Source organism: Phyllostomus discolor, chromosome 9 (assembly GCF_004126475.2).
Source record: "Phyllostomus discolor isolate MPI-MPIP mPhyDis1 chromosome 9, mPhyDis1.pri.v3, whole genome shotgun sequence".
Lineage (NCBI taxonomy): Eukaryota > Metazoa > Chordata > Mammalia > Chiroptera > Phyllostomidae > Phyllostomus > Phyllostomus discolor.
The window spans coordinates 98,554,365-98,567,505 of NC_040911.2; the positions used below are offsets into that span (position 1 = coordinate 98,554,365).

At 54.9% G+C, this 13,141-nt stretch overlaps 1 protein-coding gene across 4 annotated transcripts in view; it reads right to left on the reverse strand.

The window, feature by feature from the left end:
• The window catches only part of NFATC2 (nuclear factor of activated T cells 2), a 137,283-nt gene that overhangs the window by 55,820 nt on the left and 68,322 nt on the right, over positions 1 to 13,141 (reverse strand). For all 4 annotated transcript variants that reach the window (XM_036009969.1, XM_036009967.1, XM_028524854.2 and 1 more), the window contains exons 4-5: positions 10,856 to 11,058; positions 9,704 to 9,876 (exon numbers count right to left, since the gene is read on the reverse strand). In XM_036009969.1, the coding sequence (XP_035865862.1) occupies positions 9,704 to 9,876; positions 10,856 to 11,058 (376 nt within the window). The remainder of the gene's footprint in view (positions 1 to 9,703; positions 9,877 to 10,855; positions 11,059 to 13,141) is intronic.

Consider the following 13,141-nt stretch of genomic DNA (forward strand, 5'->3'; position numbering starts at 1 on the left):
CAGTGGTGGCAGCTGCGCAACATCACAGATGCTGTTAATGCCACCGCATTGCACATTTTTAGATGGTTAAAACGGTACACGTTGTGCTGTGTGCATTCCACCACAATGAAGAGACGTGCATCTAACGTAAGACACACAGCCAGTGCCTCACACGGAGTCGCCAGTCAAGATACCAGCCTTCACTCTCGTTCTCTTTCAAAATGCCACTTTCTTTCTTGCTCAGCCACTTCTCAAAACGTCCGCTCAGCTGGCATCTTTTTAAACTGCCTAACTGAGGAGCACACGATTGGCTGCATTTTGCAGACAGAGGAAGAGAGGCTCGGGGCCCAGCCCCAGCGAGGGGCAGCCCCGGCCAGGGGGACGCCTGTCATGTGGGACGCATCTCAGTCCCACTGAAGTCCCCCCACCCCACCCCCCGGGCAACCCCTGGACAGGGGGGCTTTCCAGCTCTCGCCCTCAGTGTTCCCGTCTCGAAAACGGGGCTGTTAACAGACCCATCGCACAGGTTACGGTGGCCACCGAAAGAGCGAATGCACAAAACGTGTGTTTGGCTCAATAAACGCGGGCCGGCAAGTTGAATGACGCCGAAACCTGCCGTTTCTCGAGCGGTTTCTAGTCGCTGGGCACCGGCTAAGTGTTGTCACCGGTGCGTACTTCACCCAGGAGGCGCCGGCCACATCCACACAGGTGACTGCTCTCCTCACGGTGGTTCTTGGTGGGTCCCAAACGGCAACCCAGGCTTCTTGACCCTGACCGTTAGCGTTTCTCCGAGTGAGCCCCCCCCCACCGGCCCCCTGCCCCCTGCCCCCATCCCAGCCGAATCACCTGGTCGAGGGAGGCGCTTAATAAAAGTGCAGACACTCGGCCACGTCCCTGACCCACTGCTCTGAATCTCCTAGAGGAAGCTAGACATTTGCATTTTAGCAATCTGTTCAGGTGACTCGTTACCCGAGTTTGTTTGAGAGTCAAGTTCCCCGCTTAAGAGGCCACCTGAGGACAAGGGGACCCCCTCCAGGGGAGGCCCTGGCACCCTGAGAGGGCCCCGAGGCAACGCAAACCAACCCAATTAGCCTCCGAAAGAGGAACCGAGGAGAGGCAAACAGCAACCAAAATTACCCTCGTGGGGTGCACTTCCCTCTCTCCCTCTGATGCAACCTCTAACACCTACGGCTGCTAAGGGGGGGGCACCGCCCAGGGCCTGTGGGGGGCTCTCAGGAAGCCACTGGGCCGCCCAGGCCTGCAGGGCCCCCTTCGTCGGCCCCTGCCAACACCCACTCCACTTTCCAGCCGTCAGAGATTCCGGACCATCTGCTCCTGCCACGTTCTAACCAAACCAGGGGTCCCCACGCCGCAGCCGTCCCGAGGGTCCGGGTCTCGGCCGTGGGGCAGTCTAGGCCCTCGGCTCCCGCAGAAGCTTCGAGGTGGCCCTCGCCAGGAGGTTTCCCCAGGCTCCCCTCCTGCCCCCGGATTCTGGCACGTCCTAAAGCGGCTCGGGGTTCCTGTGTTTTATGAGCTCTGAATCAACAGGGCGCTGTTGGTTTAACCAGTCTGGGTGTTTGCTTTCGCTGGCAGTGGGAGCTGGTGGGGGACAGAGCTGCAGCGGCCCAGGCCCCACGAGGGAACGTCACACCGGCGCAGGGTCCTCTGGGCCGGCCTGAATCGGCCTGGAAGTGGGACGTCACTGCCGACCTGCCTGTTGGCAATTCACTCGGTCACAGGGGGTGCGGGGCCAAGGACTGCAATCTCCCCAAAGAGAGACCGGGGAGGCTGGTCGGGGAGATGTGTTTATGCAGAGCGGGTGGGTTCCGCTAACAGCAGCAAATAATCACAGCTGCCACAGGGAGTGCGTGAGACGCCAGGCACTTCACGCATGCCTTTTGGTTTATGTTACAACACACACGCACAGGAGGAGGCCATCTGGAGGGATGGGCAGAGGTATGGACGCTGCTGCGGGACCGGCCAAGTGCACAGCCCAGGGCAGTGACATCCTAACTTGGGGACTGTGGGCAAGTCACCGCATCAGTGCCTCTTTCTTCACCTTTAAAATGGGCACACTCACGGTCCCACCTCGGGGGGCCGTTTGCAGAGGCGACGGGCTGGTGCACAGGGAGTGCGTGGCCCCTGGCCGGGGCTGCGTGAACGTGATGTTCATTTCCACCGGGGACCTTCGGGAGGCCACGGAGCAGGAAGCACTCCCATGCTGCAGTCCAGGGCGCGGAGGCTCCCAGAGGCAGCAGCATTCGTGTCTGAGAGCTCACAGCCAAGATGGGCCGGCAGGCGGAGTCCGGACCCAGACAGTGGGATTCCGCCACCTCGGGCGGCCCCTTTTCCGTAAAACGCAGAGGGGCCGAGTGGGGAAGCGGCCGCCAGCGCAGGCGAGAAGGGTCCTCCCGGCGCTCTCCTTCTGGCTCCCACAGCTCACCGCCCCAGCCGCGGCGCTCCAGCTGCTGTAAACCTGTCTTGTCTCTTCATCAGGCCCCTGTCCTTGGCTGTGAGCCTGGCCTGGCTGAGAATGCCGCGCTGACTCAGGCCTCGCCTGGGAGGGGCCGTGAGCGGGGCCAGCAGGCCGGCCCCTCGGGCCCCTCAGCCCCCGTGCTGGCCACTGCTGAGCCTTCCCTGGACGTGGGAGAGCTGGGACAGAGGAGCCCAATCCTCCCCAAGTGCGGGGTCCACCTCTGCAAGGGACTGGTCAACATCCACACCATGGGAGTGGGGCGAGGTGCGTGTGAACGCACAGACTCTGCAGGGCGTGAGACTGAAGACTCCGTGGGGCCTCGGCTTCCTGGTGGAAGACGGAGCAGAAGCCCCTAGCCTGCCTGACTGGCCGGTCGCCTCGGCCAATCCACACAGCACCGGGTCCCGAGCAGGAGCTGGTATTTTTCTCTTCTGATCAGAGGATTACTACACCGTTCCACCGTGCTAACAGGCGGCCCCCTCAGGAAATTCCCACATGTCTCGTATAACAAGCCCTTCCTGAGAGCTCCATGAGTCCCCCATTTGGCTGAGGAGCTGCCAGGGGACCCAGGCAGCCTGGATGGAGACCAGGGTTTAGGCTTTGCACCCGGCTCTCTGCTCCGTCCCCGGCCAGACAGACGTGCAGCCACAGCAAACCCCCTAACCTGTCCGAACCCCCACCCGCTGGAGTGGAAGCTCCAAGGAGGCAGCAATTCGTGCCTCAAACACCCACTGGCATAACTCAGTGCCCCATAACTATTTCTGAATGAATGGCTGAGTCTTCTCAGACTCCAGTGGGGATGGGGCCAGGTAACGTGTGTGACAGCGAGGCACACCAAAGGTCTCCCAGAAAGGGTGGCTCTGCCTTCCTCGTCCCTGCGTGACTAGCTCTACAGGGCCATAACCACATGATTGGGTAACCACAGCAATCAGTGGAAGAGCCACCCCAACCCTGGACTCCCCCAAAACCCACCTTTCCTGCAATCGCCGCAGCCACCCCACTGCCCGGGCCAGAGAGCCCTTGAGATTTCTTCTTAGCAGCTGGGTACACTGCCAAGCTGCCAGTTCCCCTGACACAATTAGTGTCTGTTAAACTCCCGCCCCCGCCTGCTGCTGCCCAGGCCCTGGTCTCTCAGCAGTGACACGGTGGCAACCGGGGACATGTGCGAAGTCTGCTTTGCAGAGCTACGGGAGGGCTGAGAGCAGGAAAGTCCGCGGCAGGCCACAAGAGAGGTGATTCCACTGTGATGAGGCAGGTACTATTACTATTACTGTTCCTAGTTTATAGATGAGGAAACTGAGGCCCAGGGTGTCAAGTAACTTCCCCAGGACTGAACAGCTAGTAAGTGGCAGGGGCAGGATTTGAACCCAGGCTCACACTACTGATCACCACCCTAAACAATGGACCTCACCCCTTACGTCACACCATATACAAAATTTAATCTGAGGCCAATTGTCTCTCTAAATCCAAATGCCAGAATCAAAAAGCTTCTAGAAGAAAACACAAGAGAATGTCTTTGCTACTTTCAGATAGGCCGAGATTTCCTGGAGGCGGGGGGAGGTTGCAAAGAACACTAATTCAGAAAGAAAATAAAATGACAAATTAAACTTCATCAGAATAAAATATTGATGTTCATAATAAGACACAATTAAGAAAATTAAGAGGCAAGCCACAGACTAGGGGAAAATGAATATATATATATATATATATATATATATATCTGACAAAGGACTTGTATTCACGATACATGAAGAACTACTGTATGTCAACAATGAAAATAATAGTAACTCCACAGAAAATGGGCCAAAGCTTTAAACAGACACCTTTCCAAGGAAGACTCACAGCCAGCCAACCGGCGCACCACTCGGGTCTTGCCACCCTCAGGCAGCGGGCCATGGCGTGGGCGCCCGCACACACGGAGGCAGCCCTTAGCGCCCACCAGAACCGGCGCGACTAACAAAACCACGCAAACCCAACGTTAGTGAGGATGGGGGCGCTCGCACTCTCATTCGGAGTGAGAAGACCAACACCGCATGAGGCCCGCCCCCTCCCTGGCCCCGCCCCTCCCAGGCCCCGCCCTCTCCCTGGGCCCCGCAATCCTGTTCCCGAGCACTAGCCCCAGAGAAAGGAAAGCATGTGTCCACCAGAGACCCTGACCCAGACCGTTCAGAGCAGCCTCATCCACAGCACTCAAAGCCCAGAAACAACCCAAGTGGCTACCGAAGGGAAACACAGTTGTTACATTCACATGGTCGAGTACTGTTCACGCGGTGACAGCAACGGACCGCAAAGACGTGGGGCTGAGCACGCTCGGCCGGACACTGCAGTGTGCATGCTGCAGGGGTCCATTCCACGGAGTTCTGGAACCGGGAAAGCTATTCCATGGCTACAGAAATCAGATCGGTGGGGGGCCTGTGTGTGGGCGGCTGGGAGGGGGCCTGTGTGTGGGTGGCTGGGAGGGGCCCTGACCGAGGGCCATGGGGGGCACACTCAGGGGACAAGGGCGTGCTCTGGGTCTCGTTCAGAGTGGTGATTTGTCTAAAGCCACTGAACTGAAGAGTTACAGCCTGTGCGATTCATCGTATCTTAATTATCCCTCAGTAAGACATTTACGTGGAGACACTGAGAAGACCAGTGAGAAATCCAGTTTCTGGTGCGCGCCCCATACCTGCCCCGACTCCTGCGAGACGAGGAGAGTGAATTCCCATGCCGTGCCCGCAGCGGGCAGGGCCTGGTGGCGAGTGGCGTTAGGTGTTTCCTGAAGTGGGACGGACCAAGGGGCCCCTCTGCAGAGGCCAGCCGGAGGGCGCTCACAGAAGAGGACCTGCGCCTGTGGCCGTCTCCAATACAGCTGGTCACTGCCCCTCTCTCCCGCCAGGCAGCCTGGAGACGCTTGTTTTCACAGTTTGTTTTGTTTTTTGTTTTTGTTTTTGACAAACTCTCTGGAGACAGCTGCTCTGTGCCAGGCCCTGGCTAACACCTGCTGGTCCCTACCCTGCGAGGCCAGGGGTCAGGGCAAGGGCCTTCCTCGTGGGGCCATCCATCGGGGACCTTGGTCGAGGAGGAGTTAACCAAGTGCTGGAAGTGGGGGTGGGGCCGCCAGGGGACGGGAGGGGAGGGGAGAGAGGCAAGGCCCGGGGCTTCAGCTGTGCCACACCTCAAAATCCCTGGTGGGGGAGGGAGGGGCTCTGAGAGTCTCCATGGGACCAAACAAGTCAGAGGCTCTGCAGCAGAATCGGGGCAGCTGTTTTTTTTCCTGACCCCCGCAAACTCCCCAGGTGATCCCAAGCTTGAGAACCAGCGTTCTGGATGCAGAGACAGAAAGGCGGAAAGCCTGCAGGTCACAGAGAGATCCCAGTGGACTCAGGACTGGGGGACAGAGAGCGAAGCGAAATCAAGAAATGCACCTTTTGGCGTCTTTGGGCCACACATTGAATACACAAACACTAACGGCAACTGATGGGCAAAAGAAAGGTTTTAAGTAAATTTATGATTTTGTGTTGGGCCGTGTTCATGGCCATCCTGGGCCACAGGCGGCCCTTGGGCCGTAGGTGGGACGCCCCTGAGTGGGTGTAGAGCTCCCTCCAAAACTTCCTGTCCACCCCGAACCTCAGAATGTGACCTCACTCGCACATAGGGCCTCTGAAGATGTAAACAAGATAAGGATGGAGGTGAAGTCAGCCTGGATGAGGGCGAGCCCTGAATCCCACGAGAGTGCCCTAGGAGAGGCAGAGGAGGGCGCCCCGAGAGCAGCCCAAGCGAGCAGAGGCTTGAGTGGCGTGGCCACAAGCCAAGGGGGGTGGCCGGCCACCACCAGGACTCGGAGAAGAGCTGGGAACAGAGTCTCCCTCACAGCTTCCAGAAGGATCCAGGCCTGTCCACACCTTGCTTCAGGGCTCCTAGCCTCCAGATCTGCGATGGAATGAACTTCCGTTGTTTCAAGCCTCCCGGTTGGTAGCACTGGTGACGCCAGCCCTGGGAAACTCATACAAGAGAGAAGCAAGGGCTCAACCTCCCCAGGGGGTGCGGAGTGGAAGCTGAGAACACAGAGGACCCCAGTGCAAGAGGGAGGGGCCTCCTATTCCTAGGCTCCCGGGCAAGGGAAGGCCTGCAGCTGCGACAGGTGGGGCGTCCTGCTGTCAGAGGTGACAAGGGTGTGCCCTCTGACCTCTCCCTTTTCCCAGGGCAGTGGGCAGCTCGACTATCTGCCAGGAGTGGGAACAGGGTGGGGGCGGCGTCCAGAGCTGAGAAGGCGGGGCAAGGTTCCACATACTCTCCTGAGCATAAGGGAGGGAACTAAAAGTATCTTCTTGGCAACGCTGAAGAGCTAGTGACACAGGAGCACCTGTCTGTGCAAAGGTGAGATGTGCCCTCTGGCACAACGGCCCGTAAACACAGAGGAGGGATCTGCAGGCCCAGCAGGTAGGTCCGCCTGCCAGACGGTGGCCTCCGGTAGTTTGTTCAGGTTTGTTCTGCGGGACTCTGGGAACTTACCCGTGATCCCTCAGATGGTACATAAAAGGCACCTCCAAAGTAAATAAGTTAGCCTTGCAAATGCGTCCTGGCCCCACACGTGTTTCTCCTACCCACGCGCCCTCCCCGAGGGCTGCCCACACAGTCAGCGAGTCAATAAATATTTCTCGTACACATACTGTGCTAATGCATGGGGTGGCCTACTTAGCCATAAATATTTATTGACTATCTCCTGAAGGATCACACAGTAAGACAATTAGTCGACAAATATTTACAGAGCTACCAGGCACTGGCCTAGGACGTAAGAACAAAGAAGAAAAGAAAAATCACAGAAGACTCTGGGTGAGAGGAAGAGCGGCCAGCGGGTAGCTCCATTTGGTCATGCAAGAAAGAGTGGTGGTGTTCTAGAAACCAGAAGAAGCAGGTTTTTCCTAGAACTAGAAGGATGGAGACCCTGGGCTCACTCCCTGCTGAATAAAAATGAGTGAATCACTTTACCAAAAAAGTCTCAGTTTCCTTCTCTCTCAAAACCAGGTAGTTGAATCAGCCAAATGCTTTCTTGAAATAAAAGAAAAAACCCTCAGTGCAAGACTCCAACAACTTTATAACCCCCAAAAGATCTTGCTGGAGGTGCTTGTGGTTCAGTGACGATCCCTAAAGTCTCGGATCCACGTGCGTTAAGCTGAGCTGAGGGAGAAGGCAAGGAAGACGGAGAGGAGGATGGACTCCTGGGTACAGCCCTTCCTGAGGCCGCCCTGTCCCCACCTTGCTAGTAACCACAGCCCATCCTGGAGAGTGAGTCACTTGCCAGAAAGGGGAGCCCCTCTCTTCTCAAAACCCCCCCAAATCACAGAGGAAAAGCCTGAGTTTCCTTCCCAAAACACCTTCAGATGTTCAAACCCAAGGCCAGGGTGGGGCGGCCAGCATGATGAGCCCTCAGAGGATGGGGTGGGTCTGCCGGGTAGAGAAGGGGAATTCCAGTGCGTCTGAGATGCTGTTTTTCACACTTGTCTTCCCTTGTGGCCTACCGTTGGGTCTTCCTTTTCCAGCATCAGAGCACCACCTCCCCACTGCATTCAGCCTGACCCGCATCGTGACCCCAAGGCTGGAAGAAACTAGACAGCTCCTTCATCCGTTTCCAAAGACCAGCCAAGACCAAGTTCGGGTTTCTCTCCCGAGGAGGGTCCACCCTCTCCCCTTGCTGGCTTCTGATCCTAAGGGCCAGTCTTTGTCAACCCTTTCTGCATAAAATAGTCACGCTTGCCCTTTACTCAGTATCTGATTAAGACCACCTCGGATCACTCAAAGCCGAGAGCAGTCTTTGTCTGATCCCAAGGAGTGCTTGGGATGTGTTGCCACTTTTTAAAAGTCAGGAGACTTTGGTCTATTTTTAAAAGTCAGAAGATGTAGCCCCACTGAGTCTTCATTCCCACGGGGACATACTGTCTGGAGTTGAGTAACAACAGCCCATTTCAATGGGGGATGTGCCTTTCTGGTCCCCAGTCTCCACCACTCCCTATTGCTGCCCACCCAGCCCACTTTGCTCATTTCCACAGCCTCCCTGGCCTCTGAACTGATTTTGTGACACCTTGTTACAGCAAAATGCCAATAGGAAAACAATTCCGAAACATAATGGAGTATGGAACATGATTTTTAACAACACGAAATTCTTAAAAGTGGCTAAACAAATAATATAGACCGCTTTTGTTTCTGAAACAATGCTTACTTTTTTTTCTTCTTCTTTATGCCTTTGAAAATGATCTCTAAACTCTCAAAAACTAGACAACAAGCTTGGTCCCGTCTCATTGCAAAACCAACAACAAAACTTGAGAAAAGCACCTAAGAAGGAGCTCAAAGCAGCTGCTTCTTTCAAAACCTGGTACAGACGAGCTCGGTGTCTGCCCGGAGCCCTTCCAAGTGGCAGGTCTCAGCCACCCCACGCTGGATTCTGAAACTGCTCTGCATCTTTGCGTGGGCGTCTGTACTGCCACCAGCCCGGCGCTCGCTGAGGACGGAGAAAACGCCTCGCTCATTTGCAGCCCCCCCGCCACCCCCCCCCCCCGGGCACAGCGCCAGACACCAAGCACAGCATCGGGACATGACCAGGGATGGGCTGAGGGTGACGGGGAAGCAGGGTGCATGGGTGCCAGAGCTCCTGTGCAAATCCCCACTCTGCCACGTTTTGGGTGTGCTACCGTACCCCGCGTCTCTCTCCCTCCTCTTCTGCAAAGCGCGCGGCATGGCAGACACCAGCCGTTGCCAAGGGTGGCTGGCTGCACGAGTCAACCAGCTCCTGCACGCTGCGCACTGAGCGCAGGCGCCGCCGGGCGAGTGAGAGCTCAGCAAGCGAGAGCCGCGGGGATGCCACGGGTATTCCTACCGACGGAACGACAGAGGGAAAGGAAGAGAGGGCGCGATCTGCAGTGCCCTCACTCCGACTGCATCCACCCCTTCGAACCCCAGAACAACATTCACGCAGCTCCGATCCTCTAAGCAAAGCTCGCAGGCTGCTCGTTAGCCGTATTACTTTTTAATTTCCTGTGAGGCCACAAAACCCTCCGCGAGTAAATAGAAGCAGAGAGAAACCCTTAAATGTGCTCTGGCTGCAGGCCTCCTGGTCATCTGGGGCCTACTCCTGATTCTCGGGGGTCCTGCGTATCCTTGCCCGGCACCCCACCCTGGGTGCCTCGCCGAGACAGAGGGGGGCGGGGGGGTGCTGGGTGGTTACATTCGGTCTGCTTTCCAGACTCCCACCCGGCCCGGAGCCCAGCTTACAGCACTCGATGGGGTTGGACGCGGTCTGCAGGGAGATGATCCTTCCGCCGGACTCTGGGATGTGCACCCGGAAAACCAGCCGCACCCGCGTGTTCTTCCTGCCGATGTCCGTCTCGCCCTTGCGCAGCTCGATGTCCGCGTTCCTCAGCTTCAGGATGCCCGCGCAGTCGATGCTGCCAGGAGGTTGAATATTTATTTGTTTTTTTAAAGATTTTATTTATTTTAGAGAGGGAAGGGAGGGAGAAAGAGAGAGAAACATCAATGTGCGGTTGCTGGGGGCTGTGGCCTGCAACCCAGGCATGTGCCCTGACTGGGAATCAAACCTGTGACGCTTTGGTTCGCAGCCCGCGCTCAATCCACTGAGCTACGCCAGCCAGGGCTGAAGACCCCATTTAAAACTGACCCTCGGAGCAAGCAGGGAGGCTTGCCCGCAGGACCAATTTTGTCAGCTAAGCACAATAACTCGACAGCCAGACACAGGAAGAAACTGCGATACACTGACAAGTATTCCAGCCGGGGATTTATACTGAGAGGGGCGGGTAACACACTTAAGTGGTAATTAGAGTAATCCCAGTGGAAAGCACTTCTCTGGGGAGATTATTTTCATGCCAACTTTTCGACTCTCCGAGTATCTGAAAAACTCAGATACGCCACTGGAGAAAATTACTTCTCGACTACTCAAGAGATAAGAGCAGTGCATCCACATTAACATCTTGAATCTGAATAAATGTGCTGCGCTCACGTAAGAATGTATTCTCGTTCTTGGGATAGGCACGCGGAAGTATTTAAAAGTCCCAAAGGCATGATTTCTGCAACTCTCAGATGGTTCAGGAAAGATGGAGAGAGTGATAAAGCAAATGTGAAAACCGTTAACAACTGGCAAATCTGTTAACAACTGGCATTTAGTCTCATCCCCACCAATGTAATCCAAAGATGTATATGTTTTCTTCCTCCCACTAGACACGAAAAATACCTAGGGAAAGACCTGCTCGAACAGAAACCTTTAAAACAGTCATCAGCCTGGGTCCCTCACAGGCTGGAACCAGCATCCACGGCTGCTTCCGCCAACTGCACGGAGCCCCCTCCCCCGAACCCCGGCCACGGGGCCCCCCTTGGCCCCCCTCCAGACCCACCGCCCGCAGCAGCCCTTACGTCGCCCTCATGTTGTTCTTGGGCTCCAGTGGGATCTCCAGGACTTTGGTGTTGCCCACGATCTTCTCGTAGCTGGTGGTGGTGACGGTTTTCCCCGTGATGCGGTGCACCTGGTAGAAGGCGTGGGGCTTCAGGATGCGCTCGTCGGCCGTCCCGATGAAGATCTGCAGCCCCAGGGGCTTGCTCTCCATGTAGCCGTGGAGCTGCGGGGAGAGGGCACGGGACCGAGTTACTCCAGCACCACAGACGTGCAGGACGGGGCAGCCAGGGCCCCACAAACAAAAAGACCAGAGAGACGCCTGGGTACCAGGAAGAGCCCAGGATGGCTGCTTTGTCCAGGGGAGAATGGAGTTCTGGAAGCAGCCTTGACGCCCAGCCAGAAGGGACTCCTTCTGCAAACCACAGGGATCTTCTCTAGATGAGAATAGTTGGAGGCCATAGGAAAGAATGTGGCGGATCAGACGTTCATTTAGGAAGAAAGAGCCAGGAACGATGCTTAAATGGCAGTCGGGGGGTGGGGAGGGGGATGTGACATGGTAGCGAGGACAGAAAATAGCCAGAGGAAAGCTCTTGACGATGGCTGTCTGGGAAGATCAGAAGAAGCAGCTTTCACTTTTTACATGCCTGCGCTGCAATTAAAAAGTTTGCATTTGCCATCATCTAAGTCAAAAGCAAATGAAAGGCTGGACGGAAAATGTTCGACGTGTAACAGACCAAAGGTTAGCGCGCAGAGTATATCAAGAATGCCCACAAGGGAGTAAGGCAAGGACTCGGTTCCCCGGCCGTCCTGTTTGCAACTGAGTCCCGCCCCAGTGGCTCTCCCTGCCTCCTCCTCTCTCTCTTCCTCGCCTCTAACATACATTTCCTCACCTCCTTTTGTTTAGGTCTTTGCCCTACACCTCGACTATCAGAGGGCAGGGATGCCTGTTTCTTCAACTTGCCCCCAAATCCCTAGCACCTAGAATAGTGCTGGGCACCTGGTGGACATCCCAGCATCTGTTTGCTGAATGAACGCATAAAAGTATCCAGAAGAAAAATATGAGCAAGAGATTTAAACAGGCAGTTCACAGAAAAACAAACAGCCACTGGCATAGAAAAGATATTCACTGGGACGTGTGAACAGACACATGCGAGTGAAACCACCGTGAGATGCCATGTTTCACCTTTAGATCGGCACATATTGGATGTTTGGCTACATCAAGTGTTTTGCAGGTGGTGGGGACCCAGGCACCGTCATGCAGCTGATAGGAACACTAACTGGTAACTGGTATAGCTATTTTAAAGAGTATTAGAGTAACAGCTACTACAAGGAAAAATGCATACTCCGTATTACCCAGGAATTTCATTTCCTACTGTGCACCTAGTGGAAATATTGTGTATGCAGGAGATATGCACAAAATTGTTGACTAAAAAAAATGGAACCATAAATAATTAGTTATATCAATAGGCTTATGAGTAGTATGAAACATCTAGGCTACAAAAGGCTATGGCAATTAAGAAATAATAATAAGGTAGAGATCTCTGGATTGATCTAGAAAGATCTAAGATATACTGTTGAAAGAGAAAAGCAATTTGTAGGAAAATATGGGTAGTGTGATACAACTTAATTTTTAAATGCTAAAGGTTTTCAATTCACTCATTTATATACATGTAAATGCAACAGGGAAAGATGTACAAGGATGCGCTCCAAACTGACCACACCAGGCTCACCTGCAGGGATGGAGAAGGGGATCAGTACTGAGACTGTCAGTCAGGGGACTTTAAATGTAGAGCACTATAGGACTTCACAGTGCTATAGGAAGAATGTATTTCTGGGAATTTGTGAAAATTAACGTGGGTTTTGAAAAAGACCGAAAAGAAAAAAAGTGTATTGAGCTGAGAGCTTGAGGCTGGGTTCCTGGCCTGCCACCCCCCAGCTGAGAAACACTGGGCAGATCATTTAATCCTTCTCTGCGAATCAAGGGGGACTATGACAAGTCACAGCTAAAATCCCACTTTCCCGTAACATTCTCCAAAATGTCAGTAGGATCTCCAGTCAACTGCCAAAACACAAAGGCCACGTGGTCTACAATTGTGCTGCCCGATATAAAAGTTAAACAAAGGTGAAAATTCAGTTTCTCTGTTGCACTAGCCACGTGCCAAGGGGTCAAGGGTCAACAGCCACAAATGGCTGGTAGGGGACAGCACGGACACAGAACCCGGCCATCCTTGAGAAAAGTCCCCTGGGACAGTGCTGGTCTGGAGAGCCGGAGCTCCCCTGTACTTTCAAAACTGTACGAAGAGACG